Below are 26,434 nucleotides of genomic sequence, written 5' to 3'. Positions count from 1 at the left end.
CATTTAAATGTTTTAAACACACCCGACAGCAAGGGTGTAACTGATTAAAAACAGACAGATTTTAATTCTAAGGATTATCTAGAGCTGGATAATCATCGCTGAGTATCATCATTGGAAACTATTGGAAGCTGTAAAAATGCCAGAGCGTCAACGCTCCCCAAAAATAGAGTCTCAGCTCCCTCTGGTGGAAAAAACAATTTTCTGCAGAAAGGCTTTAGTGAGCAAGTCTTGTTTCTGCTACAGACCTCAAGGCCGTGAGATACAGAGACAGCAAGCAAATCCTCTGTTCACTTTGAAGGACTGGAACTTCATAGAAGTTCATGTGAAATATCCCATCTCACTGACTGTTGCAGGGTGTCTCAAGATACCAATCTCCTATTTTCAAAGATTTGGTGAAGAGTTTAACACTAACAGCAAAAACTTTTTCTCACTAAATACCGTTGTTCCTTGTCTAGAGGTAAGTATATTAACAATAGGACCCAGCTTTCTCTGTGTGCTCTGGAACAGCAGCAGTCCAGAACTGCATCACCACTTGTCTTTGACTTCTTGATCAATAGGATTTTCATTGCTATTTGCACCACATACATGCTAGATACGCTTAAGGATATTCCATACTTTATAATCAAAGCCGGTCCTAAAAGATATTTCTATTCTCCTTATTCACCATGAAGAGTAGAAAGTAAAGCCTGGAAGTATTCCAGCTATTGTCACAAAAGTCTAATGAAGTACATTTTTGTATTCATATACATGTTCATACATTTTTGTTTCATATTAGAGGAATCAACACCTACACTCTAAGCACAAAACAACTAATTGCTCTGATGAATTCTGTAAACAGAATCATGAGCAATTCTTGCAGTCACACACACACCAGAATGACTTTTTATGATAATTCTGCCACAGAAAAAAAGTCATACAGAGCCAGTAAAAGAAAAATGGTAGAAAAAAAGTATTTATTAAACATAATTCAATTTCTCAGTATGGCATTGAAGACTGCAATTGCTACTTGGAAACAGGAGAGCTGAATAAACCTGTGAAGGTGGGGCAGCACATCAGGTCTGCAGGTGAATTTTATTAAGAACGTAATAAAATACCATTTCCACAGCCAGAAAAAATTTTAGGGTGGGGAAAAGAAAAAAAGGCAACAACAGCCAACAAAATACCCTTGGAGTGTTCTGTGCAACATTTTTGTAACAAAAAAGCCTACTAAGACTAAAAAATGGGCATGGAGTTCGGGGTTCTTCATTCAAATGCTAAAAAACAATGGCAAGTACAATTTGATCTCTGTGTGTACAATTAAAACAACTTTGTAACACATTTTTCTCCAAAAGGGCAGTTTTCTATGGGCTGAAGTGCCCCTGTATTTAACTGGAACTCTCACAAGGGTTGCAGCTCCATCAGCTTTGCTTAGTGGTTATGGCACTGCCTAGTTTTCAGTCTTCTGCAGGAATACCAAGCCTGCTCATGTAGCTCTCCCAAGCTGCCTTCCTGTACCTCTCTGCTTCTTGGAGACGGTCTGGAACTGCCAAGATGCCACGTCCCACAATAATGATATCTGAGCCTTTTTCACTAATAACTTCCTTGGGGCTTAGGTACTTCTGTCCAAGGTTATCACCTGAAATAGAGACACCAATTTTTTTTACTTAGTACAAAACTGTACTTACTAAAAACCTTCAGAGAGATGCTGGAACAGAGGACAGGTCCCCTGCTCCAGCTCTCATCCTAACAATCCACAAACAGAACTAGAAACTGTGTTACCAATCGACAAACCAACAAGCACAGATCAAATTTGACAGCCAGCACCCTCCTTTTTCATGGTTTACCAATCACAATAGATGGAACAGTTACTCAAAGAAGCACCAACAGGATTATTGAAATAAGCCTTAGCCTTCTTAAAACAGGCAAAACTCCCAAACATTAATGTAAAAGCTTGTGATTTCAGTTTAGGTCTCGTAAGAATTAAGTATTGCAGAGAAACATATCTCCCCTATCTGCTCCAGTGATAACCTCTTTAATCAGCACAAGATTTCCAATTCATTGATACTGCACCTGTATCAATACCAAGTGTTTCAGCTGGACTTCTGTATTTGTTACCATTTTTTTTTCAGTCCTACTGAATGGTTTTACATCTAATCTAACACCTATCTGAAGGCATTTTGCATGCTTCCAGGAATGTGCTTCATAGTATGCACAGACCTCAGAACAAGAAAAAAAAAACCAAGAAAAAAAGGCTGCGCACCCTGCTGGTTGCCTTCCAGAGCTCCCAGGAAAGGGATCAGCATACCCAGAAATACAGAAGACAGCCCTTAGTGGGAAACAGACTCCTCCCAGCTGAGAACCAGCATCCAAACCCTCTTCAGAAGCCACTTTTTCACTGAAGACTGCATCACTTCTGTACTTACCTCCAGTTTGCAGCTGCACTCCTGGGGTCAAGTGAAGAAATTCTGGTTTATTACTAACTCTAGATCCAGATATGAATCCAAAGACAAAATCTGAGTTGTCTTCAGCCATCTGTACCTGAAAAGTGCCAGTGAGCAGTTATAAACGATATAGTTAAAATTCAGCTGGCCCAGCAATCTGTTCCTCATCTACCCTCTGACACATTAAGCTGTGTGAGGCAGGGGTATGAAACACCTCTTGCCTTCCCAATGTAAATTCACTCCTTCCCTCTAGCAGGAAAGTCAGTGTTATGTTTCTATGTTATAAGTAATACCATGAATGAATTTAAACTAATTAGGAATGTATTGCCTAAAGAAAAAAAGGAAAAAAAGAAGGGGGGTGCTAATAGCAAACTTGGCATGTGTTCGAGAATTCCAAGTGTGAACTCTGACCACCTCACATCACTGGCCTGCAGCTGCAACCTTTAAACACCACACTGTCATATTCCTGAGTCTCCAAGGAAAAAACAAACACCTGTAAATAGTCAGAGCCGGAGAGACTTTTGGAAGTGCAAATATTAGAAACACATAAAACCTCCCTGTCACACTTTATAAGCTTTTAACCTGAAACAAGACTGCCCACTTACTGCAGCTTTTGTGTATTCACCCGTTGCAAGGGACCCTTGGGAACTCATCTCAGCAATCAGGAGACAGCCACGCTGGAGAGGAAGACCAACTTCCTTCAGACCTTTCACAACTCCAGAGCCTGGAACCACATGGGCATTGATGATGTCTGCCCAGGATGCGATTCTGAACACACCACCTGAGAACATGAACAGAAGACACAGGCAAAGAGTCATCAGAAATGTGTTAAACAGGAAGCCCCAGTTAAACAACAACAGCTGCACACTAAATCCCTCACATTTTAAAAGACAGCTTTACTGCTGAAGCTTGACAGTTACAAGTTCAGTCTTATCAGACAGTCCTGACAGCTGCCTAACCACAAAGTGTAATCTCTGTTTACTTTTCACAAACACTTGTTAGTATCTCACCTTTAATATTCACTGAGACTTTTATGGTAGCCCAGAAATTCACTGTCACAGGTGCTATCTTCTCAGCTAGCATGCAGATTATATGGGACATAAGGATCAGGAAAAGAGAAGAGCAGCTCTGCAGCTGCAGATGGAGTATCAAATGAAAGCCATGCTGGGCACACAAGCAATACAGTAATAGCAGGCTGCCTTAAGAAGCCAGTCTGCAGTTTCTCATGGCACACAACTACTCAGAAGTACTTACTGATCACAACCACAGATTCATAAAAAGGTTTAGGTTGGAAGGCACCTCCAGAGATCATGCCCCCTCAGCAGGGTTAACTTCAAAGCTAGGTCAGGTTGCTCAGGGTCTCATCCCCTTGAGTATTTCCCAAGGCTGGAGATTCCACGCTCTCTCCTGGCAACCTCTGCCAGCACTGCAGTTACACACACCAGCACCAAAGTTACAGTAAATCGAGGTTGATGATAATCACCTTCATACTGATGTTTCACTGTGTTTCCAATATCTGCAAATTTCCTGTCTTCAAAGATTAAGAATTCATGTCGATCTGCAAGTGTTCTCAACTCTTTTACTACCTCTTGGGTGAAATCATTCAGGATGTCTATATGAGTCTTCAGGATACAAATGCTGGGGCCCAGGGTGGCAGCTAGCTGTAGCAGCTCCTTGGAGCTGGTGACATCAGCAGAAAGACACAAATTTGTTTGCTTCTTTTCCATGAGCATGAGAAGCCTGGCTGCCATGGGATGCACCCCCGGCAGCTGGGCACGAGCACTGAAGCTCAGCTCCTTACAGAGTCTCTTCACAGGAGCAGCACCATTCTGAGCCTCAAACACATTTCCCTGAATGAATTTCTTCACCTTCTCAACCATCTCAGCAGCCACTTCTCCCTGCTGCTGCAGAATCTCCAGCACCCCGGTCAAGGTGCACACAGAGTGCAGACGAATTCCATGTTGCTCCAGCCTGGCCTTCCCACCCTGTTCCCTGTCCAACAGCACGATGGCATCTGTGACTTTTAATCCTTCTTTCTGAAGAACTTCTGCAGTTTCCAGTACACTGGATCCACTTGTTACCACATCTTCAATGATCAGGCATGTCTCTCCTGGATTAATGGTGCCTTCTACCATTCGCTTAGTACCTGAAAAATAAAAGGCAAACATTCCATCAAATTAATGTTTAGAAGACCCAAAAAACCCTTAGTGTATCAAAACTTTATTATGTGATACCACTTATCACAGTTCTTACCACAGCTCACTCACATCTGTAACTCAATTCATAAAGACTGTTACTACTCCAAGCTAATAAAATACTATTTAATGTTTCCAGAAGTTATGTTCCATTAACAAAACTGGCACCTTGTTAACAGCACGAATTCCAATGTTTGAATAAGATCACTTCAGAAGTTTATTACTGCCATGGATTGAAGGCTCAGAATTACCACACTATTCTCTCATTATTTAAAACATCTTTAAGGCAGCCAAGTTATTGGCACTCTTCAGCATTTCCACACACCGTTTTCCACATCACCGTTTTCCACAGGCAGCATTCTGTGTTTAATATGCCTGTTAGAACAATTAGAAGGAGTAAAGCCTCAAGTGCCTTTGTCCTAACTAACAACAGGCACACATCCATGAAAGGCCTCCTGTGGGGCAATGACAAAGGATGCCTGGCTTTCCCAGGAGCAGTTAATCGCTGTCACAACTGGCTTGTGCTTCACAAGAAGGAGCAGCAAATGTTTCCATGCCTGGCCCACTGCCTGACACAGGAGTAGCATTTAGTTTTGACAAGTGTACTTTCTAATTACACACTGTTGGAAGAGGATGCATAGAAATTCAGTTATATGGCAGGTTAATGCTTCAGTATGCTCTCCCTCTTCCTTTATCACAATCAAATAAATAGTTCATTGAGTAGAGAAGGGACTGCTGTTCACCTGGCTCACTGATTACAGGACCATAGAATAATGAAAGAAAAAAGGGTTTGAGAGATAAACGAAGAACAGACTAGAAAGGCTCCTTTCACAGTCAATACGCAAGAAGTTCAGTTTGAGAGCGAAATGTGGCTCTGGTCTCAGCATGCTGGAGAATCTGAGTCATAAATCCTCATTTCTGGATGAGACCACTAACCCAGAACCATAGCAAGGGTAACAAGGGGTAAAAAAACCAAAAGATGTTGCTAAAGAAATGAAACAAGCTCTCACAAACAAAACCAAAGAAACAGAAAACACCCTCCAAGTGTCTCCAACTCTCCTACAGCAGGACTAAAGTTGCAGCTTATCAGCAACGAGCTGGGAGAGGCTGATCAGGCTGGGATGCTGTGAGTTTGCTTTAGGGGGAAAGGACCTGCTTCTAAAACTGCAATGGTAACCTTAAACTGCAACGGAGATGCTGTGCATTACAAAAGACCCGCAAATATATGAAGTCATTTCCCAAACAGGGTAAGTTGCAAACTCTTGACTCGAAGGCTTTACCGTAGTCTTTTGCCTCCTTCCTGCGTATGAGCATTGGGAGCTGCTGCTCCGCGCAGATGATGGTGGCCAGCGGCAGCGCCGTGTACGGAACGCCGCACACACAGTCGTACTGCACACCCGCATCCTGGGCCGCCTGGAACAGAAGTCCTGCAACCTGGGAAAGAAAACCAAACGCTTTGTAAGAATCAGGCTGCTCGACACGACCCCAGAGCCGATCCTGCAGGGTCCCGGCCCGGGAGCGCCCCGCTCGCCCTGAGGGCCCGTCAGCCCGCCAGGCAGGGACACGCGTGGGGCCCGACCCGACTAGGGCAGCACCTGCCGGAGCAGCCGCGGGTGGGACACGAGGCTGCGCAGGTCGATGTACACGGGGGAGGCGCGGCCGCTCTTCAGCACGAAGTGCCCGAAGCGCAGCGCGCCCGCCCCGCTCAGCGCCGCCGCCACAGCCCCTACAGCCCCCGCAGGCCCCGCCGCCATCGCCGGCCCGGCGCGCCGAGATGATGCAGCAGCGGGAGGGGCGCGGGGCGGGGACACCGTGTGACCCGCGGCATCCGTGTGGCCTGTCCCGCATCCCCTCCCCGCGGCGGGAGAGCCATCTGCGCCATCCCGGGATTCGTGTGGCCCACGGGGATCCGTGTGGCCCTTCCCGCATCCCCTCCCCGCGGCGGCAGCCCCACCTGCGCCATCCCGGGATCCGTGTGGCCCTTCCTGCATCCCCTCCCCGCGGCGGGAATCCTATCTGCGCCATCCCGGCCCTGCTCCCCGGGACCTCCACGATTCCCAGTTCTCCCGCCAGCCCGTTCCCCCGGGAAGCAGAAATCACCGGTGCACGGAGGGTGTGATGTGGCCCGCGGGTTTCTGGCCGTGCTGGCTCCCGGGGACATTGCCACAAGGCCGCAGGGTGGATGCAGCCAGGGTGACAATCCCAGGGCTGACTCCCTGCGAGATCCCTCCGGAAAAAAGAGCTGAATGAAGCACTCAGCCAGCCCTGAGCCTCCCAGGCCTCGCTCAGAAAGATGCCACACGTGTGGAAGTATGACTGACCCATCATTCTCTGAATGACTTTATTTAATCAAAAAAGCCCAGAAACGGAGTCGTTAGTATACTCTATTTATAGGAATGCAAGGACAGGAGATGTACAGGTCGAAGCTACATCTGTAGATGATCATATATACTGCAGTATTGTAACAACAACATGGGACAGCAAATAGTCACCTCACAACAGTACACATGAGTGATTAGACTTACAAAGGAAATATTTACAAACCTGCCTTTACAAACCGACATTGTGTGCATACAAAATGAAATCCGCAATAAAACAAGATACATTTAAGGCAGACCAGCAATACACTGAAATAATTAAGGCTGTGGAATTACTTTGCACCTTGAAAATGCTGAGCTGTTAGCAATACTGTTTCTTTTTTCCTCCTTCAGTGGACTGTTGCTAAGAAAAGCATCAATATGTTCCAACTGTTTGCTCTTATCTCGGTTAATAAGTCTGAGATTTAAATTTAATTTTTTTTTTTGCATTTGCTATTGCATTTGCTTTCCAAAAGTTATCAGCAAACTGACCTTAGTGGCAGAGCAGTGTTGAACAGTTTGGTAGAAAGAGAAGTAAAAGCACCAGCATCAGAATTGGACATGAAGGTGAAATATGGCTTGAGTAGAGATGTTGGTTTTTCACTAGCTCCATAATAAAGACTATAGTTACAGCAAACATTCAGCATCCTGACGCTATGGAAACACTCAGCACTATACAGATCCCAGAACGAGAGTACATCACTTGATGGCAGTGTGCAGTCAGCCTAGTAAAATAGGATTTTGTTTCCTTGGGAAAGCACCATTTTCTGATGGGACGTGAGTGAATGAGCTCGAAAACAAACCCAAGCCCTGTGTTAGAGGAGAATCCACCTCTGCTGTGAAAGGAACAGAAACAAGACCAGGTGGAGAGCCCCTGTGCATGTAAATTATCTCAGACCTTTATGTGCAGAGAACCCTTTACATCTGTCTCTGAAGTTTATGTTATCCCAGGTCACTTGATGCAGTTCCCTCATTGCAAGGGTATTAGAAAATGGTTAATTATAGTCAGATCATAACATGTGGTTCTGCATTCAGCCTTTATGCAGAGTATTTGTGGCAAAGGTCTAATAGCATTGTCAGAAATGCTAATGAACTCCACTGAAGCCACAGCCTTGTACAGGTCAGTTGAGGGCACAGACTTTGTCTCAGCATTAACTTAAAAGTAAAAAGATACATGTTACTGGGGCAAAAAAAATCCATAGTCTTTTGAAATAAAAGAGCAGTAAGACTAAACAAAACTTGTTGGTGTCACTAAGAAGAAAGAGACATTTTACAAATTTTAAAGCCTGGATTGCTTTGAAGTCTCCAACGCTGGACTGGCTGTGTGTCACCCCTGTAGTGCCATGCACAGGAGGCTTGGCAGCTTGTGGGGGAGGTGGGGACCTCTCACAAGGCAGCAAGTGCCTGAACACCTGATGGGGGCTGGCAGTGCTACACTGGCCAGCAGAATTCCTTCCCTGGCCTGGCTGCTCCAGGTGGAGTGGAGAGAGAGGCGAGTTAGTTCTCATTGCACATTCATTGCATGAAGCCATTTTAAATAAGGAGACCCCCATGCCACCGTGTCCTGTGGGCTCTGTGTCACCAGAACCTTTGCTGCTGCCTTCCTGTCACCCAGCACCTGGGGACATTGGGAGCCACACTCTGATGTCAGAGAAAGCTAAGAGCACTGTGGAGATGTCTGGAGGCAGTGTCTGTGCGCACAGTGCCACTCCACACAGAGCTTGTGGTGCGCTGTTGTCAGTGTTCCTGTTGGTCATCCTGGATGGTTGGAAGCTGCTGGAGAAGCTAAAGGGTGCAGCCACCACCACACCTTCACTCAGCTGCCTTGGGAACACCCTGAGTGGTACAGCTGCAGGTGGAAATCTTCCCCTCGGGGTCAGATGTTCTCTTGGGAGCTCTGTTAAGAAACTGTGTTTGTTACAGACAGTATTTCATGCACCAAATAATCCAGTAGCTGAAGAATGCTACACAGGGGGTTGACTGTGGTTCTTCTCATCCAGTGGGTGCAATCCAGGCCTATTTACTGAGGTTCTGTAATCTCTTTACAATGGAGTTACAGTTTTCAGCAGGGTTACAGAACCTGTTGTATCTGCAGAGGCACCACAGGTTGGCTTAAAAAGACTTTGAAAGAGCAAAGTCAGGATACTTCCTCTGTATTTATTGTATGGCAGCATTCCATATCAGCTTGATATTATTCAGGCAGAAGAAATCTTTGAGATAAAAAGCAGGATAATCACAAACGTTATATGGAAATTTTAACTGGTTCAAGTATTCCTGAACATACTAAGAAGAGCAGTGCCTGGGAAGAGGCGTTCTGTATGTAATGTGAATATGGAAAAAGCAAAACCACAAAAAAAAGTAACCCCAGAACATTAAAAATCTTCAGAGTTCAGCACTTCCAGCTCTCTCATCAATGAGTCTTTTTTGAATCTGAGCACCAGTACCTAATCATGTATCCTTCCTCTTTCTGCTTTTTGGGTTTTCTTTTCTGTCATTTGATATCAATAAGAGGCTTAATGTTCCCTTAAACCATCCAGCTTTTCCCCCCTCTGCATCCAAAGTGTCTGCTGTTGTAGTTTGACACGGGAATGCAGGAGGTGGAAAACAAAATGCTAAATAACTCCAAATTTCATGTGATACATGAGAATTTGTTTGTATTAAAGCCAAGCAAAAAGCCTGTGGCTTAAACTGTACCCATGGGCCTAATGAAAGCTGTGGGTTTTACAGACCACACTTCCACAAACATTTTTTTAAGGGCAGCACAATCACAGCAAAAAGAGCCAGCTTTGACAAATAGGAAGAATTACAGACAGTACTGTAGTGAGAAAGTACCTGAGGCTGGTGGTAATTAAAGACCCCCCCTTGACTGCTGTCTGTCTTCAGTTGCTAAGAAATTGCATACTCTGCACTGTTGCTCAGAATGAGAGTCTGGTCTTTACCTAAGAGGTGCTGCTGGTTTGCTTAGAGAATCAGCTGCTGCTCTAGAGAGGAACTGAGACAGGTTCTAGATGATTCAAAAAGCTTAACCTTCCATGACCACTTGTCTCTTTCAAACCTTCCACAACTCCCTGTATTAGATCTCTCCCAGAACCACTTCTGATTCTGCTGAGGCTCCTGGGCTCCTCCTTCTGCTTGTGGCTCCCTGGTGTCAAGGGCTGTTCTTTGTTGCACACACTCAGTGCTGAACGCTGATGGTTTTGGCTGTGCCTCCTCTCTTCTCCACTAGCAAAATACTGACCACTCTGGTGTAGTGATAGAGCAAGCACAAAGAGAAGGGCCAGGTCTCCTCCCTGCTGTGAAACTAAGCTTGGAGGTGGGTCAAAAAAGGGCTTTTAGAGCCCTGAGAATTTCACAGTACTTGCAGGGTATCTCCACCACCCACTGGCAGAGACAGCACTTGCTCCTGCAGGCTCACAGTGCACTTACTTGGATGGTAAATAAGATTTGGCTCTAATCCTTAGAAGAGAGTCTATATGAGCACACATGGTCAGATCAAGCCCTTTTCCTTAGGAAAACCTTTGGTAACAACCATCATTTCCCATTAGAGGCACACAAATGGCACTCAGCACCGAGACAAAGTCCCCATGTGCCAGGGGAAAAAATCTCTTTGATCATAACCCCTCAAGGCTGTAGAGCTTTGTGGTGTGGCAGTAGGATGGGGAAGCCCCAGCTGGTTTCCCCTTCCAGTCCCATTTCTGGAAAGGAAGATTTGGCCAACCTACAAACTGCTGATTTGTCATTGCAGGCTCCCTATGTTGGTTATACCTAAGGCTGGCTCTGTCACTGTAACATCAATATGATGATGTTGCAACTTGGCTTGCAAGAGAGAAATGTTTTAATTGTGAATTTATTTTTTTTTATTACAAATTAGGCTTTGGACATAAAAATATCCTCATGAATGCTTTGGTTATGAGGTGCTAATGGTGGCTGAGAGATATTTACAAGTTTGGAAATGAAACAAATGACATACTTTCAACACTGAAAACGATTTTCAAGCTGTAAGCACAAGAATGAACTCACCATTCCTACTGCACTCTGAAAGGCTTAGATGGACTTTGGGCCAAGCAATTCTGAAGCTAGAAATGGAACAGGATCCTTTATATTTATATATATTTATATCTATGATACAATATATGTATACTGAAAACCTGTGATAGAAAAAATTGTCTTCATCACCATTGTCATCTAGTTTACAGATACTGCAAAAATTGGACTCTGCCTTTTCTCAATGCACAGGTTTTGCAAAAGATCTCTGTACAATGTGTATAAAATGCTTTTAAAAAACCCACCATAGTCCCATTGTGCTTAGTCAGAACCAGCTGTATGCTCCAATGAATTCATTGCCTTAATCGTAGCTCCGAAAGGTGCTGCACGTTGACTTAACAGAGCAGAAAGCCCAAGGATGGGCTTAATGGAGGATTTTGTTCTGAGCACTGCCACGCAACAGGAGTGTACCTAAGCCATGCCACCATGGGAGCTGCTCCAGCAGTGACTGGAGCCTGATCCTGCATGTCCTATGCAGGCAAAGTCCCCACTGAAATCATGGCAGACCCAGACATATGGGGCATGAGAAATCTGACTGATAACCTGGAGCAGGCTTGCAATGATTTCAGCAAAAACTGAACAGTCCAGTTCTGCAGTACATGCTAAGGTCAGCTTGGTCTCACTCCCCCCCACTATCCTACTTCTAATCTTTTGTACATTTTGAATTCAGTTCAGCAAGATCAAGAGGATTTCTTATAAGGCTGCCTCACAAAGATTAAGGCAACTGCAATTTTGGCTCTCGTTCCCAGTTGGTGTTTGCTTCCTGCAGTCCTTTTTGGGCAGTGGATGTGACAATACCATGTACCCCAAGAGAGGGAGCATGTCCCTGCTGCTGTCACCCTCTTTGCCTTGGTCCCATTGCCACGTCAGCAGTGATTGGCACCCTGCAGTGGGTGAGAGGCAAATGCTGAACACGGAATATGTACAGACGGACCCGCGTGGTGCCTGTTAGCTCCCGGCAGTGCTCCCGGCACCCGGCTCAGGACCAGCAGCGTAGGATGCCATGGATGGAGGCCCTATGTGCCCAGGTTCATCCTGCTCAACAGGAAGCTCTTGACACTGGGGACCGGGTGCACATCATACTGGTGCCTGCGGCGCTCGATGAAGGAAGCCAAGCGGGAGGTATCCAGTGGGATCTTGGAATAGCTGCCACTGTGCGGCTGCAGCCAGGGGTGCTGTAAACAAGTGGCTGCTGTCGGCCTTCTCCTGAAGTCTTCCTGGAGGATAACGTTGATGAAATCCCTGGCAGCATGACTAACATCAGAGAAGTACTCGTGCGGGAAGCTGAAATCTACTCGGCACACGTTGATACAAGTCTCCTCTTTGCTTTCATCAAGGAACGGAGAGACACCACTTAACATGACGTACGTGAGAACCCCAATGCTCCAAATATCTGTGCTCAGAGAGACAGGAAGGCCTTGGATAACTTCAGGGGCTGCAAACTCTGGGTTTCCAAGGAGGTGGTGGACATGGTAATGACCTGTGATCTGGACTGCATCTTCCAAATCAATGATCTTGACTCGAGGCACTGGGATTCTTAAATCAATTAGCAGATTTTCTGGCTGTTGAAAAGATAATGATATAAACTTAATCATAACTGTATTTTGGCAAATAAAATGGGTAGGTTTCATGTAGGTTTAATTGCCAATCAAAACTTGCATTTAATCGGACGTGCAAAGTAGAGATCAGGAGAGTGAATGATGAGGAAGCAGCTCAGCTGCTGTTTGCTCCAAATTCAGATCAGTGCTACAGTTACAATGACAAGATCCTCTTTAGTGCTAGGGCAACACACTGGGATTTTGCACTTTGTCCCAAATACTTACAGTTTATTTTCCCAAACTAATCTCTACAGATTAAGAGCGCTGACGGATTTTTAAATTTTAATAAGACTTGTATATATCTGATCAGTTTATTTAGATTCCATTTGTTCAGATGACAGCTGGCTAAGTAAGTGTGCCTAACTTGCAGCAGAAATGTTCTTCATTAAGTAAATGTTCAATTTTGCACCCACTACCCTGGGAGGGACTCCAGTGTGTGCCATTACTGTTGCTGTTGGTTGACATGGAGCTGCCAGTGTTCCCCTATACACAGCAGGACACAGTCATGCTTTCCAAACCAGCATGCAATTACCTTTCATCCCAGTTGGTTTTCTCTCTGTTTTAGCAACTCTCAGTATTTAAGGTCTCTCTCAGTGGGAGATTCTGAACATTGCCTGTACACTCTGCAATGGGGACTTAACATGGATTATCCTTCCTTTGTTGGCTCTGAGATGATTTCTGAATTTACTTCTTGTACCCCTCTGGATTTTTTTTCTCTCCCTAATCCTCATGCATATTTTACTGCTCCCTCATGACTATAGCTAAATATATATAATGCAAAGTTCAGTACACTGCTGTTCCAGTCTCTCCACTTGCTCTGCTCTTGTGCAGTCTCTATTGACAAAATCAACACATCCTTGAGCAACACATCCTGGGACAACACAGTCCATGGATAGGTCTGCTGTCACTGCCAGTGCATCTCTGCTTCCCACTTAGCAACAGAAGGTGCTTTATTTAGCATTCCTCATTCAGGGGAATTGCAAATAGGTCACAGAAAATTAGATTCCCACCTTGTTTCTGGGAAGTATCTTGTGATCAAACAGAGAATTCATTGCAGTTTCTTACCTCCAAGTAATATGTACTTTTTGACAGGTCATATAAATAGAGAAAAAAATACAAACAATCTCATAGAAAGAAACCAGGATGATTTAGCCTTTTGGATCTAATTCTCACATAAGGTCCTGTACAAATGGAATTTTTTTTTGTAGGGGTAGAGGCAGCAGAAAAATTAAAGTATTGCTTCATCTGACATGCCTGGGGCTTGGAGAGATGAGAATAGATCTCCCTGAAGCGGGATTGTCCAGTATATAAGAAAGTTAAATTCATCTCTCATTCTTCATTTTTAATTGCCATTTAAGTCTGCAAAGAGTTATAGATTATCTGATATCCCTGGCAACCAGAATCAATGTTGCAGATCACAAAACTTGGAACACTTGATAATAACTTCAATGGCTAATTCTCTGTCATCCAAGATAACTGGGATGCTGGGGAGGACTGCAGTACAAAGCCAAATCCAGGACAGTACAGTCCCTCCTGCCATGTGTGCTCACAAAAGCAGGTACGAGCTGTACTAGTCTGAGTGTGACGTTAGAGAATACCCCAATTTCTTCTCTACAGTGCAACTTGTTCTTTGTTCTTCCTCTGAACCCCTCCCTGGGTGTATTTCCCACCCAATTCCCCTCTCAGGCTCTGCAGCACAATGCAATGTGCTGCTTTTCTTTTCCTTTGCCCCTGCCAGCCCTGCCTACCTCCTGCTCCCTGGCACCCTCCCTTCCCTTGCTTTGGGCTCCCAAGGGCACTGCTGCAGATATGAGGGGGACATGGACTCCCTCTGGCCTGCCCTGAAGTGCCTGGGCATGAGCCAGCTCTGCTCAACAAGCTTGGAGGCTGAGTTGGTACAGTGTAAGCCCAAATCATACTCTGCAGAATTATACATAGTTTCCTTTCAGTCAGGTGCTAGTGACATCTCACTCTTGTCTCTCAGACATTTTCCTTCTCCTTCATTAAATCCAGAAAGCCCTTGGGAACAAACCAGTGAATCAAAGAAAAAGGTGCATTTCTTGTCTGAAGGCAAAGACCTGGCGCTGCAGGTCAGTAACTCCTTCCTCTGATCAACAGCCTGCCCATCATATCCTTGGGCACAGGCTGCACATCCTGCCTGTCTGCACAGCTGGGAACTGTCTGCTCCAGGGCATGGAATAACAGCATCTTTCTTTGTTCTTACCTTTATGTCTAAGTGAGCCACTCTGCAGTTGTGAAGGTACTGCAAGGCTTCCATCGTGTCTCTTATATAGAATGCCACCTTTTCCTCCATAAGTTCATCGTGGTTCATCAGATAATCTAAGAGACGACCGTCATCCATCCTGCAAACAAACCAAACCCTGCTCATGAAACATCACATGGAACCTCTAGCAACAGTTCGTATTTGAAAACAAATTGCAATGGAAACTTTGTGACCTAAAAAAGGGAGGAAAATAAAATGCAAGATCTGATGAGTATTTAATGATATCTCAAGATACCACAGGCCATGGAAGTGGTAGAATGATTAATTCTCAATTGTTATCTCCAGTCCTTGAAAAATTTAGCAACAGTCTTAAAGTAAACTCATTTGCTTAAGGATGGATTCAATCGACAGAGACAATCCCTCTGGAAACACAGCTTCTTAATTATTTGGATTCATCTATTTATTTATAGAGCTGGTTACATAATGGCGAAAAAAAATCACTGACATTTTCAGCTGGTAATATTTTCTGTGGGAAAACGAACCCAATAAAAGTTTTCCACCTAGTTTATTTATCTGCACAAACAAACAATCAAATAGCCCAAATATACTGTTGTTGGATATACTGTTACAAAGCATTTTGGAGTTTGGTTGCTGTTTCTCCTTATGGGGTTGGCATGGGTTGCTACACAGGTCTTTTTACCAAAAAGCATTGGAATGATTCCTACATCATGGCTTCAATCTAGCTGAAACACTTTTACTCAAATGTAAAAAGTGGACAAAATTGCCCAAGGAAGTCTGCTGCTTTTCAACAGGACAAATTACCCAAGCTTCACCCAAGTAGAAAGCAGTTTTATTTGTCCCTCTGAATCTTACTTACTGTAAAGAAAAGGCAGTGGGAACTGTGCAGAAAATGGCTATTTCATTTGACATCACAATCAATAAAACCTTTGCCCTGCTGAACTCAGGGTGATTTTTGTGCTAGGCTTTAATAGGGCTGTGATTCCTACCCTGACACTTGAATCCAAGCTCTGTGCACTTACAGTTCCAAAACTAAGATGTATGAAGTAGGAGACTCGTAGGTATCGTGGATAGTGATGTACTGAGGATGCTGCAAGTGTTGTAACAAAGCTGCTTCATGTGCTGCCTGCTCTTTCTTTTTCATTTTTTTACTAATGAATTTTACAGCAACGTCTTTCCGGGTGGCTTTGTGGACACATTTCTTTACTATGGAGAATCGACCCCTGAAATTATAAAGAAAACAGAATAATGAAGTGGCCTCATGAATAAATCATGCCTAGTTTTTAGCTCAATAACAGAGTGATTTTTGAAAGGTTTTTTGATTCATCACATTAATATTTCTCAAGGAATCAGATTTAACAAGTTGTTCATAACCTTTTTCAACAAAGGCACTCCATCTCTTACCCTGGGTTTAGAGATTCTTTGGGGATTAGCAAACACTGAGAGCAAACGTTGTCACTTTGCTTTGTGCAGCCACACTGATATGCTCTAACAACCTCCCCTGGGTTCAATTTGCTGCCACTTTTACAGGTTCTATCTCCTTTTATTTTAACTGTGGGTCTCCCTTCTCCAGCTGCTTTATTAAAGAGACCAAACTTTCTCAAACAACTAAAAGAAAAGCCTTGTTAAATAATCACTAACCTACCGTTTTGACTCACTTTTTCAGACACACAGTAAGAAATTAAGAAAAAAGCTGTCAGGAAGGCATTTAGGAAACTCATACAGACCATAGTGCCATTCCTGGAAGTAAAACTATGCAGTGAAACCATGTCTGAACTTGAGCTCTTACTAACACTTCACTGTTTTCTACAGAACCAGAGGGACTTTTTTCTTTTCAGCCCCAGATGTTCCTGGCATCTGAGCTGAAGAACTAATTGCATTAACCTGAATTATTTTCATGCCCCTTATCTGTTATCTGTGCAGAGCTCCAAGGGTTGACAGCATGTGCTGCTCCTATTTAGGCTCTGTTCAACTCACCCTCCCAATCAGCAGAGATAAGTCAGTCACATGCCCAAGTGTTTTGGCAAACTCAGTCTTTGAGGTTAAGCTTATCCAGAACCAGTAAATTGTCACGACTTCAAAACAGGACTTCAGATCAGAGATGACAGAGAAGATACCAACTGCCAGAGATTTGGCTGCCTAATTTCTCACCAGTTTGCCAAGTTGCAATTCTCAAATCAGAACTTATCTTGAAAAACAGAATTTAGTCAGTATTTTAATCAGTATCTGATATCCAATGCTCTTTGAAAGGAGCAGCAGTTTTCAAGCTAACAACAAAAATAACCCAAACTCCCCACCAAGGAAAAATCTTCAAGCCATTGTTTGAGTGCTTTATTGCAGTGATAAGCAGAGTTAATATTACCTCCCAATCTCATGCAGCTCTGCATAGGCAAGGTCAAAGTTTTCCTTCCATGAAATAGTGGCACCATCAGCAGCAGAGTCTTTGAGAGAACAAAGAACATGCAAGAAGATATAAAGTTAAAGACAGTTTGCTGTGGACTATATTTTAAAATTATGTGAGATTGTATTATTAAGACAGGAAACATCACTAGGAGTCCTGTTTCATACTGCTCAGGCACAGCTCCAGTGTGCTGGACCACTAAATGCCAGAGCTCCCCAGGGGAAGGTATGGATAAGGGGAACTCAAATCTGTCCTTGCAATTTTGGGCTGAAAAGGGCCACACGGACAGGGGGTAGAGCTATGCTGTGTGAACTCTTGTTCCATCCAGCACAGACTACCCAGGCCAGTCACAGACCTAGTTACACACCAGGGGTTTAACAGCATGGGGAAAAGGGGCTCTGCTCACAGCACCTTGGAGAGCGAGCTGTACCCCAAATTCCTGCAGCACCAAGCACCTGGGAATTGCCTCCATCAAAGCATTCCCACTCCAGCTGCATTGCTCAAGGAGGAACATTTTGCAAGCAGAATTGCAGCCCCCAGCTGGGCTGCCCAGCAGAAGCTGCTGGTGCTGCTGGCATTGCTGGAAAGGCAGGGCAGACACCAGCCAGGACATGGAGCCTGTGGGGCAGCGATAAACACAAGAAACAGTCTGGGGATAGAAAGGAGGGACCTGCTTGTAATCTGCAATAGCCTCTGTGCCAGAGGTAGGCTCTGAGTCTGGATGGAGGTGAGGACATGAAAATCCTTTCTGGGGGCAGGAGCTGGCTCTGAGCATCTCCCTGTTTTTTTCTTGTATTCCTAGTTGGACCAGGATCCCTGTTTGTATCAGAACCCATAAAAACACACCATACAGATGGCACAGGTGGACTCCTGCATGCCTCAGTCCCTCCCTGCAGTGCCCACTCACCATACTCTGGCAGCCTCACGAATTCGGATGGGTCGCTGGGCAAGCTGATCCCCCAGGGATTGCTGGCACTCACTCGGAACTGGTACTGGCAGCCTGGGGACAGGTCCTCAATGACAAGGTATGTGTCCAAAGTTGAGGCTACTGACTGCTGCCAGACCTGAGAGCCTGTTGGACAGAGGGAGAGAAGAGGAGCTCAGGGAAACACTGTGTGAGCTCAGGGCTGAGGCTTTCTCTGCCCAACTTAGGTAGTACCCTGGGAGGTTCAAACCTACAGGGTTTTTAAGAGGCAATGTTACAGCACACTTAAACCAGAAATGGATCACAGGAAGCTATTGTGTGTTGCAGCCACCTTCCCATCTGGCTAAATGAGAAAATAAGGAAATGCCCCTCGGTTGACTGATAATGATGGAAAAAGCACAGCCCAGGGACAAGCTGATCTCTCCAGCACTTTAGCTGTGGCTGTGTGCTGCAAGTGATGTCTCAGGGCAGTGTGATAAGACAGAAGTGGAGGGCTGATTTGGTGACAGCTCTGTTATGAGAGAAACAGTAGCAGAAATACTGCAAAAACCCCCAAAACCATGGGCAAGGGAGATGAAGCTGAGCCAGGGTGTCAGTGCAATCCAAATGCTTTTGCAGACGAAGATGTGGTGACTACAGTGAAAGCTGAAGCTGCATGAGGAGAACCAGCTTGCTGAGGCTTAACACAGGCAGCTTCCAGATGAACAGAATTGCAGCAAAGAAATGTGTGATTGTCATGTGTTCCTGGTTTTATCAGAAACAAACCCAGCCGTTGCCTAACCTGTGGTAACCAAAGGAGCAATACTTACTAATCTGTACAGGGTCAGAGAACAAAAAACAAGAACACAGAACCCTGTCACAGACGGTGATTTCTTCAAAAATACATAAAATTTTATCTTATTTTAGTAAGTTCAGGGCCTTTTGCCTTTACATTATTTACCATAACCAATTTATTTTGTGTGTACTGTGAACAAATTCTGATTGCCACGTCTCACAAGGTCATGGTTGGTTTTATAAGAGTCTGTTTTACCTTTGAAATTGGAGGAATACTGAAAACACTGCTGAGATTTTTGCTGTTTGTTTTGGGGATTATTGTTAATAAAGGAGATTTTATTCTTTTACAAAGATGCCAGTCACACTGATGGCACAGTGAGGGTCAAGGGAGAATATTCACTAGGAGAAGGCATTAATATGATGGAGTGATTAGGTTTACACATTTACTAAAAATGGGGTAGGAATTTTTGAAGGATGAAGGGGGAAAAAAGAGAGGCCATATACCTACAGCAAGGTTTACTGCCCAGGGGCCCTCACACCTTTGCAGGAAGAATGTAAAAAGGAATTATGAATTATTTCAAATGCCCTTTTCAAGAGCACATGCCTGTGCATATTGGGAAAACAGTGCATTTAATATCTACCTAATGCTTCAGGGGAAAAGGATGGTTGGATTTAAGAACAAATGGATTTCAGAGCTGAGCTTGAAAAGTATGCAGGGATCTGCAACTTTATCCAGATCAAAAAAATAACGAGGCTGATTTGGTTTTGCATTTCTGGGAAGCACCCTCCTGAAAGGATGGACACCATGGAGGTAGAATGCAAATGACAAAAGGATGCCTTAGTGATGGATATGTTTTAGCTTAGCACACTTTACTTGTCATAAACAACCAGAGAAAAACAGAAAGGTCTGTAACATATGAGAGCGTGGACTGGATGATAAAAGGGCTTCTTTCTGCCTTAGACTTTGGGATCTGTAAGCTACAACTAGTGGCATCCCAGTAGTGATAAGAATGCTTTTGGGACCTGTTGTGTCATAAATGAAACTTGCTCTCATTCTCGCAGGCAGCAAGCACTCCTCACACCACTTACCTTCTTCTCTGTACTCCACAGTGTAGCCTGAAATGGTGCAATTGCCTGTACTGGATGGGGGCAGCCAGCGAAGGATCACAGAGGTGCAGCTTCTCTCCTGAGCAATGGGGCGGTTTGGGGCAGCTGGCACACCTTGGGAAGAGAAAACAACACCAAGTCCAGCATCACATCAACAAGTGCTAGTGCTTTATTCTGAAGATGAGGTCTATCAGGTACATCAGGTCACTACAGGACAGCTGCACCCTGTAGAGGGACTTCTCTAAGCAGCAGGTGAGGAGTTAGTTACCATTGAATATCCAAAAATAACACAAGCAAGGCATTCAGAGCTCTTCTGTGTCATATGGTGCTTTGTGTGCTTGGGAGCAGATTGACAAATGACCAGTAACCCTTCTGTGCTTTGCTTAGGGCTCCCTTGAGCACAGGAGTAGTTAGTGCAGCCACTGACTTGCTTGGATAAATTGGGAAATTATATATCTAGGGTAGTTTGTGAGACAAAACAAATCGACTTTTAAATGCTCATGACATTGCTGCATCTGTAAGTCCCCAGTGAGCCATTAGTCTCTGGACCATCCCCTTCAACACAGCTGGCACCTCATCTCTCATGCTAACAGATCCCTTCCCACAGCTGGAGGCATTGAGCACCAATTTGTTATTTTGTATTCATTACAATTAGATGGGTCACTAATTACAGTGCTGAGAATTCATGTCTCCAAGCTGAATCCCTGAAGAACAGTTTCACCCAGGCCAAATCTTACTCTCACCTCCTCTGTCCCCTAGAGGGAAGGGGAGGTGGAAAATCGATGTCACTGGATCCCAGTTCCTCCCACTCCAGGCAGATTCTAAAGCCCAGAGCTTTCTGTAGTCCCCTGGGGCATCATCCCTGCCAGGGACTTGGCAGCCTGAGGGAGCTGAGCTTCCCCTAGCTGACCTTACTGAGCTCCTGGGAAGGAGCACTACTAGCAGGATGCAGGGCAGGAGCTGAACCAGTGCCAGTGCATTCTCATTCCCCAAATGTGATGTTTATGGTCAGATGACTTAATCAAGCACAAAGAGTATGCAAAGCCTTCAGCCATCAGTGGGAGTTGTGGCTGAGGGATGGTTGTACGACTTCAACATCTCAATTCACCTTGCACTGCTCCACATCTGCATGGGCTGTTCCTGTGTGCTCCCAGCCCCCACCAAGGGGCCACACAGAGGAAAAATCATGTGTGTTAAGGTCAGATGTGCTACCTTGGACTTTGATAGTTGCAGAGGTTGATGCAGTTCCGTGTTCATTGGTTGCCACACAGGTGTAGATGCCACTGTCCTGAGGCATCAGGTTGCAGATCTTCAAGGTGAGCTCTCCTGAGTCACTGTGGATGCAGGAAGCCCCAGTTATAAAGCACTGCTTCACTTGCTAATGGATTTTATATAGTTCCTGTCCTGCCTCATTGCAAACAGACATGCACACAAATCCTATTAATTCATTTGAAGGAACATCCCTCCAGCAATTTGGTGCCCAAGTACAACCCCTCCATATGTCAGGGTTTGGCTGTTAATGAAGCCTTTGAGCAAACCTTTGGTCCAAATTGCCTGCCATGCGAATCCTCCTGTCTATTGTGGCCTAGGAGGAGATGTGAAAGATCACTCAAGCAATCCAGGAGTTGAACATTGCCTGTGCCTGTCCAGAGATGGATGCTTAGACTATATGTATATATATATATATATATCTGGAAAGATTTATCCACACACATCTTTCCTGTCTTGGAAGATGGTGAGTTGCTCTGTCTCTGCAGTGAAGTCCAGCACACACCAGATAAACTGGGCTTCTCACAGATGCAGGAAGCAGTCACAAAGCATAGGGTGATATTTCCAGAGAGCCTCAGACCCCTGGATCATGTGCCATTGATCTGACACTGCTGCCAGGTCCCCAATTGGAAGGCTGGACATCTCGTAACAGCCAGGGATAAAGAGCACAGCACTGAATTCATGACACATTCAGTCTTCGGGCCAGTCAGAAAATAAACAGCTCTGTGGAGTCTCATGAATTTACAGCAAGTCTGTTCATAGTCACTGCTGTTTGCACACTTCAGTCTCCAATACGCAATTTGAGGGAGCTGGCCTGAATTAAAGGATTTTGCTTGTGTAACTGTTTTAGCTGTACTGGAGACCCAGCTTAGAGCCAACAATACGTTCCCTTGATGGCAAAAGTAGGCTAGTTCTTGAATGCTTAATCTGTCAGGAACTGCAGAAGGACATGGTTGTTGGGATAACTGTCTGGACACTGCAGCTTTTGCTGGTCTGACAGTGCTGGTTTAAAACAGGACAGAAATATCCCCTCTTCCTGAAATCCAGACACTCGTGCCAGCAAGATTTGTAAGAGCCACTGATCTGCTGGACCTCTGCTTGGCAGGCAGTGTCTTCATGGAAGGAGTATTTGAGTAAGAAGACAATGCAAGTGCTGATAGTGCACAGGGAGCCAATGCACAGGCAGAGGACTGTGATGAAAACCAGAACCCTGTATGGAAATATCCCCCCATCCCAAGCCCAGCCAGAGGCTGAAGATAAGGCACTAGGAGATCTACTGAGCAATAGCTAAAGACAATTTTGGATGCTCTGGGGCAACTGCACAAGCCAATGGTCTCTGAAGGAAGCTCTTGATCAGATGTAAGGGGTTTTTTTTATTGAACATGTAAAACCCCTTCTCTCTTAGTGTTCTTTTTTCCCTTTCAGTGACTTTGTACTCCCTGGATTGATTTCAGACTGAGCCAGAAGTGCTGAAAAGTTGAAATGAAAGATTGCCTCCTGGAGATTTCCACTGCAGTTTGGCCCAAATTGCTTATGTAAGCTGCAGATGAGCATTCAGCAGTAGGCTGTTACCTGACCTGAATTCAACTCCAGATCTTTCTGAATCTTCCCAGTGCTTGTTGTAAAGATAGTTTTCCTTTCAGCTAGCCAAGCCAGGAACATAATGACAAGCATTTTTCTGTCCAAGCACAGCCAGATGTAGCCTTCCCATGTGCACATGTGGGCTTTTTTAGGAACAGCTGAGGAAAGGCTCAGGAAAACTGTAACCACACCTCTGCCCATAAGATGAGAAAATGCCCAGTGATAGGGGTATTGCAAGCTGGTGAGGGCTTGCTCTGCTTGACTCCCAAAGGAGATCATGGCATCAAAGTCAAACAGAGAATCCCCAGCAGAGGCAATACTAGCCAAACTAATATGTTGTTAACATTCTGTCTCCTGGGTTGCAGCTGGCTCAGGAAGTCAACGGGAGGAAGCTCACATCTGCCAGCAGCACTTTGTGGAAATACCCTACATCAGCTTGGGAAGCAAGTACAGCTACCCCAGCCCCAAAGTCTGACCCTTTCCAGACACTGTTCGCTACACTGATGTGCTGACATGCCATGCCAGACTTAATTACTGCATCTTAATGAGCCTTGTAGCCAGCTGGTGCCATGATTGAGGGTAACACAACCATCAGGACCAGCTATGTTGGGATCCACAGGCAGGACCTTACCAGGATGACACTGTGTAAGTGGCTGTGCTGTTGTCATTGTCAAGAATGTTTTGATCTGGTCCCTTCCAGGTTATAGTTGGTTTGGGTCGCCCACAGACTTTGCACTGCAGCATCACTGTGTCCCCAAGCAGGCAGGTGATGTCCACTAATGGCACAAGAAACTCTGGAGCCACTGTAAAAAAAAACCATGGGGACACACACACAACACCTCTTTTAATTTGCAGGTGAGGATGTCTAGAGTCATGCAAGGCTAGAGAATACATTGTAGGATGAACTATAGGATCTGGATCCCAAACAGCTGGGACTCCTGGGATTATGTTATTGAAGCTGCTCTCCAGGAAAAGCCAGCTGTGGACAGCTCAGAGAAGGAGGTGCAGGGGAGTGTCCACCCCCCAGCTCTGTGCTCTGGGAGGTGGATGAGATTTTGGGAGGGCAGGTTTGGGGGCTTCAGTCTAGCCTGTGGCTCCAGGCTGTCTGAGCTAAGCAGCCAGCAGGAAGCCTGCTTTCCCTGGGACTGAGCAGCAGAGATCTGCCTTTGCTGAAAATGCTGGTAGGTGCAGAGCATGCCTTGGCACCAGAGTACATCACAACTGCAGCACAGCTGTCCTGAACTCACCTTCTTGAATGAAATTGGGGTTGATTATCTGAAAAATACAAAGAGATACATGCATTTATTTCCTAGACAGTGACAAAGAGACATCTGATTTCACAAGGCACCGTGGTGACTGTGACCAGAACTGCAGAAGCACTGCAGTGGCAACAAGCACCTTCTAACAACCAGCAGGTGCAGCAAGCACTAGTGACAACACATCTGGGACAGTAAATGAAAGCTATGACTTCTTAACTCTGATAAAGCATCACAGGTAACAGCACAACACCATGGCTGAGGAGGGTGAACATGCTTCCTCTAAGCCTGGGTGATAATGATGAAGCCATTACTGCTTCTTCCCAGAGCTGGTTTGTGCACCCGTGTGCCCAGCTCCAGACCTGTGTCACACAGCACCTGCAGCCACCATGCACCTGGGGCATGTCACCAGCACTCTGGCCACTGACCACGTCTGAGGAAATGTCTTTTAACTTGTGCTCAGCTTCAGGAGAAAAAACCGTAAAGCCCTAAACCATGAATGTTTCATTTTGCCCACTGTCGAGGATCAGTCCTGCAACAATTCTTGGTCTATTAACATGAGTAAAAATTCACTCATTTCATTGGACTGCTGGAAATTTTCCAGCTTGAAACTAGGTTTGGATAACTGGGAGTTATTTTATCTAACTAGTTAATTGATCAAGTTAGCAAAGACTTGAAAAGCTACTGTTACTCTGTGGTCTCCATGTGCCAATGTAACCCTGGAAGCAAAGGTGGAAAAAGCTAAGACAACACCACTGAGTTCTTACAGAATCGATCCTAACCACATTGTGGTGTGCAATAGTATTGAGGTTTTAGCCTCATTAACTGTTATAGTAATCTCATAAGGCCTTGTTATTCAAATTCAATCGAATAATTTCATATTCAAGCACCATAAACACCAATGTGGTTTATCTTGCCTTAAATATCTTTGTTACTATTTATTTCAGGGCTATTTTGGAAGATGCCAATGAAGCAGTGACCTAATTCATGGCCTGCCAAAGCTGATAGGAAGTTTTTGCAGAGGCTCAGAAACCAGGCCACAAAACAGAAGCAATAACCCTTCAAAATAAAGTAGACACATCTTCAAGATTTATATTTACATTTCTGCTTTATAAATAGTTTTCCAAGGTCGATGGCTCAGGGTGCCATTCGAGGAGGCATTTGGGCACATTGAGGTGAATTTTGGTTTCCTAGCCTTTCCTTATAGCCCCAGGTTGGAACCAGCACTGAGGGCTCAGGGTCTGCTTTCCCCTGCCAGCACCACAAAGCCCAAATGAGCCATGGAAACAACATGGAAAGCCCAAAGTCCCATCTGAAGGGGCACTGCTGGGCATTGACACCAAGCACAAGGACCTGCCAGCCCAGGGCCTCAGCGAGCAGCAGCTGCTGCTCCACAGGGTCCAGGACCCACATACAGCCCCTTGGACCCTGCAGACAGAAGAAATTGTGGCACAACAGAGTACTGGATGGAAAACATCCCCTTTCCTGTCTGTGCATGTGAAAAAAGAGAGATGGATCCTCGTGATTAAGTTGTATCTCTCACACAACACAGCAAAGGCAGAAAAAGCTGTTCTGTGGATAACCATCACTTGCCACTTTCACTCACAGCCACCAGCTACTTTTCAGCTGAGTAACCTCAGGCATCAGCTCATTTGCACATACATCTTCATTTTTGTAGTGTTTAGCTTAACTGAAATATCCATTCTCCAAAGCTCTCCCCTTTCTTTCCTGCAGCATGCACTGAATTCCCTTATTATTCACTGATCTCCATCCCTGTAGGATTAGAGATCAGGAGAAAGAAACACTCGTTAACACTTTATATTAATTTTCTAACTCTAAAGGATTCATTAGAAGATGCAACTACAGTGATGAATGTAATGGATACCCTATAAATAAATAATTCTACATTTCTAGTGACTTCTAAGGTACAATAATTTAAAATAATTGCCTTACCAATTTCATTGCCTCACTGTGGGAATAGCAGAAAGAAAATTATCACTGCTAGATAATATTGGAAGAGTCTGTGCATAAAATTTACATTTTCTTTCCCAAAACATCATCTGCTAATGAATCAAAGGGTACCTAACAACACCCCCACAGCTACATCACAGCTTTTGCCTGCTGTAAGCTCAGACAAAAATAAAAGTCTGTCTGCATTAGACTGTTTAAGAGATTTAATATATCATTTTATTAGGGAATGGGATTTGAAGGAGGGCATCAGTTGTTGGGGTGAGAAGGGCAGAAATAGGAAAGCATAGGTTCACA

At 44.7% G+C, this 26,434-nt stretch overlaps 2 protein-coding genes across 10 annotated transcripts in view; both read right to left on the bottom strand.

Moving 5' to 3' along the window:
- Positions 1-936: 936 nt before the first annotated feature.
- Positions 937-6,384, bottom strand: UMPS (uridine monophosphate synthetase). Its single transcript, XM_085066982.1, has 6 exons — positions 6,211-6,384; positions 5,896-6,049; positions 3,904-4,566; positions 3,026-3,201; positions 2,403-2,517; positions 937-1,615 (listed from the first exon to the last, which is right to left on the bottom strand). The coding sequence occupies exons 1-6, from the start codon at positions 6,367-6,369 to the stop codon at positions 1,434-1,436; spliced, it is 1,449 nt and encodes a 482-aa protein (XP_084923108.1). The 5' UTR covers positions 6,370-6,384; the 3' UTR covers positions 937-1,433.
- Positions 6,385-6,942: 558 nt separating this feature from the next.
- The window catches only part of KALRN (kalirin RhoGEF kinase), a 476,294-nt gene continuing 456,802 nt past the window's right edge, over positions 6,943-26,434 (bottom strand). For 8 of the 9 annotated variants that reach the window (XM_085066971.1, XM_085066977.1, XM_085066972.1 and 5 more), the window contains 9 exons: positions 24,161-24,188; positions 23,545-23,716; positions 21,276-21,397; positions 20,046-20,177; positions 18,165-18,329; positions 17,219-17,297; positions 15,879-16,079; positions 14,839-14,977; positions 6,943-12,578 (listed from right to left, as the gene is read on the bottom strand). In XM_085066971.1, the coding sequence (XP_084923097.1) occupies positions 12,033-12,578; positions 14,839-14,977; positions 15,879-16,079; positions 17,219-17,297; positions 18,165-18,329; positions 20,046-20,177; positions 21,276-21,397; positions 23,545-23,716; positions 24,161-24,188 (1,584 nt within the window). In that variant the 3' untranslated portion in view covers positions 6,943-12,032. Of the gene's footprint in view, positions 12,579-14,838; positions 14,978-15,878; positions 16,080-17,218; positions 17,298-18,164; positions 18,330-20,045; positions 20,178-21,275; positions 21,398-23,544; positions 23,717-24,160; positions 24,189-26,434 lie in introns of those variants that run through there. The other variant, XM_085066980.1, reaches the window with a different exon arrangement.

Source organism: Lichenostomus cassidix, chromosome 7, assembly GCF_008360975.1.
Source record: "Lichenostomus cassidix isolate B80296 chromosome 7, HeHo_3.0, whole genome shotgun sequence".
Classification (NCBI taxonomy): Eukaryota; Metazoa; Chordata; class Aves; order Passeriformes; family Meliphagidae; genus Lichenostomus; species Lichenostomus cassidix.
The sequence above is the reverse complement of the archived record's forward strand: the minus strand, read 5'-3'. Positions and strand labels throughout refer to the sequence as shown.

Excerpts from the sequence above, each read along its gene's own strand:
- UMPS (XM_085066982.1), bottom strand. The coding sequence starts at position 6,369 with ATGGCGGCGGGGCCTGCGGGGGCTGTAGGGGCTGTGGCGGCGGCGCTG. Across the intron at positions 4,567-5,895 it reads GAAGGAGGCAAAAGACTACG|GTACTAAGCGAATGGTAGAA; the intron begins GTAAAGCCTTCG and ends TTTATTTTTCAG. Across the intron at positions 2,518-3,025 it reads GTGAATACACAAAAGCTGCA|GTACAGATGGCTGAAGACAA; the intron begins GTAAGTGGGCAG and ends GGCACTTTTCAG.